General features: G+C 36.8%; 1 protein-coding gene across 2 annotated transcripts in view; it reads right to left on the minus strand.

Moving 5' to 3' along the window:
* LOC107744982 (queuine tRNA-ribosyltransferase) overlaps nt 1–3,058 on the minus strand; it is an 8,994-nt gene extending 5,936 nt beyond the window's left edge. For both annotated transcript variants that reach the window (XM_016558815.1, XM_016558816.1), the window contains exons 1-4: nt 2,587–3,058; nt 2,426–2,494; nt 1,311–1,449; nt 1,027–1,221 (exon numbers count right to left, since the gene is read on the minus strand). In XM_016558815.1, coding sequence (XP_016414301.1) covers nt 1,027–1,221; nt 1,311–1,449; nt 2,426–2,494; nt 2,587–3,000 — 817 coding nt within the window. In that variant the 5' untranslated portion in view covers nt 3,001–3,058. The remainder of the gene's footprint in view (nt 1–1,026; nt 1,222–1,310; nt 1,450–2,425; nt 2,495–2,586) is intronic.
* Between the last annotated feature and the right edge of the window lie 706 nt (nt 3,059–3,764).

Here is a 3,764-nt window from a genome sequence, read left to right on the forward strand (position 1 = left end):
GTTTGAGAGAGGCGGGGCATAGAGGACCTACAATAATGTACAGTATTTGAAAAATAATGTGTTTTTTGAACATTAAAGCATGTCAACATATTCTGTTACACCAAATACACAAAATAATGATCTTTAAAATAGCATCATATGACCCCTTTAATTTAGTAAATTACCTGTATTTAAGTTAGTATTACTTAATCAAAACAACCCAACTGCAGTTTGATTGATATTACTTGGAATGCGCAATAAAAAAAACGTGATTTCTGAAAAAAAAAAGAACTAAAGTTAGTTCTGAGAGGCATCTTTTTTTTTTTTACAGATTATGCTTGGTTTGGTATTTTGTCTCTAATGTAGGAAATATTCAGAAGTGTGACTAAGTTCAAAAGTTTGGGGTCAGTAAATTTTTTTAAATGTTTTTGAAAGAAGTCTCTTATGCTCACCGAGGCTGTGTTTATTTTATCAAAAATACAGTAAAAACAATCATTTTGTGAAATATTAAAATTTAAAATTCTTTTTCTATTGTAATACATTTTAATGTAATTTATTACTGTGACACAAAGCTGAATTTTCAGCATCATTACTCCAATCTTCAGTGTCACATGATCCTTCAGAAATCATTCTAATATGCCGATGTGCTGCTCAATTAAAAAAAAAAAATTCTTATCAGATAATATAATCTTATAAAATCTTATTATTATCCACACTGAACAGTTTTGTGGCTTAATATTTTTTTCTGGAACCATGATACATTTCTTTCAAGATTCTTTGATGAATAGCAAGTTTAAACCAACTTGAAATGTAAATATTTTGTAACATTATAAATGTATTTACACTCACTTTTGATCAATCGAATGTGTCCCTGCTAAATAAAAGTATTCATTTCTTTAAAAAAAAAAAAAAAATCTTACTGACCCGAAACCTTTGAACGGTAGTTTATGTTAATGGAATTTGAATAGGCTTTTACAATGTGTAGTCACACTAATGCCACTTCATCATAACAGACACACTTTTGATGTCCAGTCACTCAGCGCTTACCATCTAAACAGGCCTTGCGCAGTTTGGCATCAAGCCCCCCTTGAATAATGGCAAACAGGTTCTGTCGATCTGGATTCTTATTTCCTGCGATGCAGCGGTCTAGCCAGCGCACGGAGCGGTGCATGGCCTCCTCCACCCGCGGCCCTTTCACCGTACTGCTGACAACGTCATCCAGCTGCATCATGATGTCTGAACCTACACACATTGCCATGAGTCACAGAGATTCAATAAGCATTTGTTGAACGTTCTGGTTAAGAGATGATGATCTGTAACATTATTCATACCCAGGCTGTTCTGTATGGCAATGGATTGCTCAGGAGTGAGCAGGATTTCCTTTCCATCGTAAGGGGAACGGAACGTGACGCCCTCCTCCGTCACTTCCGACAGCTCCAATAGAGATACCATCTGAAACCCGCCACTGTCCTGTTAAAAGAAACACGGGCGAAACACAGAAATTGGGGATTTCGATGAGCAAGACAAAATTATTCATTCATAAAAGTAAACAGAAGTGGTTTTCAATCAGTGGGCCTCAGCCAGTGGGATGATTTATAAGTACTCAAAAAAATAAATTCTTATTAATATATTAAAATAACCAAACGATAATCTAAATTAAAATGCACATCAACTCAAGATGTAAACTGCAATCGCCTCTCTTTATCCTCCTCCATAAATATTGTTTATATTGAATAAGATGCAGTTCTTGAAATTCCTGGACAATATAAATGGTACTGGGTAGATTACTTACAAACTAGTCTTTTACAGATTACAGTTTACATGATGATAATTTTAGTTAGTAACCTAATCTACTAAATTTCACATGTTATGTAATGTATTCTGACTATTTTTAGATTACTTTTGACATAACATGTTTGAATATTTTGAATCATGTTGATAAAAAAAAATACAAGAAGAATTATATAAATTATATATATATATACAGTGGGTACGGAAAGTATTCAGACCCCCTTAAATTTTTCACTCTTTGTTATATTGCAGCCATTTGCTAAAATCATTTAAGTTAATTTTTTTTCCTCATTAATGTACACACAGCACCCCATATTGACAGAAAAACACAGTGTATTCTTTCCTTCATCACATCAAAAAAAAAATTTTTTAATAATTTTATAGAAATTGCTGAGACAGATACATTTTTTTAGTAGTAGTAGTATGCAAATGTTTCCAATTAGACTTTAAATGGACTGATGTTTGGCTTGATTATATTCACAGCAAAAGGAGACTCTACTCATTTCCATAACTTCTCCAGTCTACTCTATCCATCAAACTAACACTGCAAAATCTGCATTGGAATAACGTGAACAAAACGAATCATGGTATTCTACGTTTTACTCTTAATAGTTCTTCTGGTGTTTGGGAATAGTTTAAAAATAATAATAATTACCGTTAAGAGATTTCTACTCCACTTCATAAATCCATGTAATCCATTGGCTTTCTCTATTAACTCGGGACCCTGTTAGGACACATACAATAACAGTTAAACAAGTTTAAAATATACAGTGCATTGATTGTGATGAAACACTCTGACAATTTCTTCTCACATACCGGCCTCATGCCCAGATGATACGTGTTTCCCAGGCATATCTGACAGTCCAGATCCTCCAGCTGATCTATAGTGATGCCTTTCAGGGTACCCTGAGTGCCCACGGGCATGAACACCGGGGTGCTGACAGCGCAGTGGGAGAGAGCAAGAGTGCAGGCTCTCGCCTTACTCACGGGACACTCCGCCACGATACGAAGAGCGAGAGGCGCAGCAGAGGATACAGCCTTTACTGATGCCATACTGCCTTCACACTCATGTGTGCTGCCGGGTATGGGCGCAGCCATCTTGAATAGCGATGTCCGATTCACTTGTGAATTGTTCATTTGAGTCGGATCTTTTTGAGGAACAGGATGAACTAGTACAAAAACCACTCTGGGCTGCGTCTCCCAAAAGCATAGAAAGCCTACGTAGATCATAGATCCATTGCCACCAACGGCCTCTACGATCAACTTATCTCACGATGCTTTTGATAAATGCAGCCCTGAACAATTCACGAATCGGTGTGAATCTGTCCAAACGGTTCTCGAGTCTCTGACTCACTGAACAGTAAACCATCTCTTTCATAAACGCATGTATTCATATTATAGATTTCAGATTTATATGTGAATGTATCAGACGTTTATATTTCAAATGGTTAGTTTGTTTTATAAGCTGAATCGTGGCTGCAAGAAATGACCACGAACACGCTGTTAATAAAACTTAATGAATAAAAAACTGTAAATGCGTTATAAACAGCACATGTTCTTACACATTACTTTATTTTAAACGTTTTAGAATAGAATAAGTCACGTCGAGATGTCAGGGACCAAGTAATGTCGTAAAAATCTGTCTGAAATCCTGTGCTGACCAGCTGGCCCCCATCTTCACACAGATCTTCAACAGATCACTGGAGCTGTGCGAAGTCCCATCATGCTTCGAACGCTCCACCATCATCCCCATCCCAAAGAAATCCAAAATTACAGGATTTAATGACTACAGGCCTGTGGCTCTAACGTCTGTGGTCATGAAGTCTTTTGAAAAAACTGGTGTTGGCCCACCTGAAGGACATTACTGGACCCTTACTGGATCCTCTTCAGTTTGCCTACAGAGCAAACAGGTCTGTGGACGATGCAGTAAACATGGGACTGCATTATGTTCTGCAACATCTAGACAGACCAGGGACTTATGTGAGGATCCTGTT

This window comes from Sinocyclocheilus rhinocerous, unplaced genomic scaffold (assembly GCF_001515625.1).
Source record: "Sinocyclocheilus rhinocerous isolate Xijiao unplaced genomic scaffold, SAMN03320098_v1.1 scaffold1219, whole genome shotgun sequence".
In the NCBI taxonomy this organism is placed as follows: Eukaryota; Metazoa; Chordata; class Actinopteri; order Cypriniformes; family Cyprinidae; genus Sinocyclocheilus; species Sinocyclocheilus rhinocerous.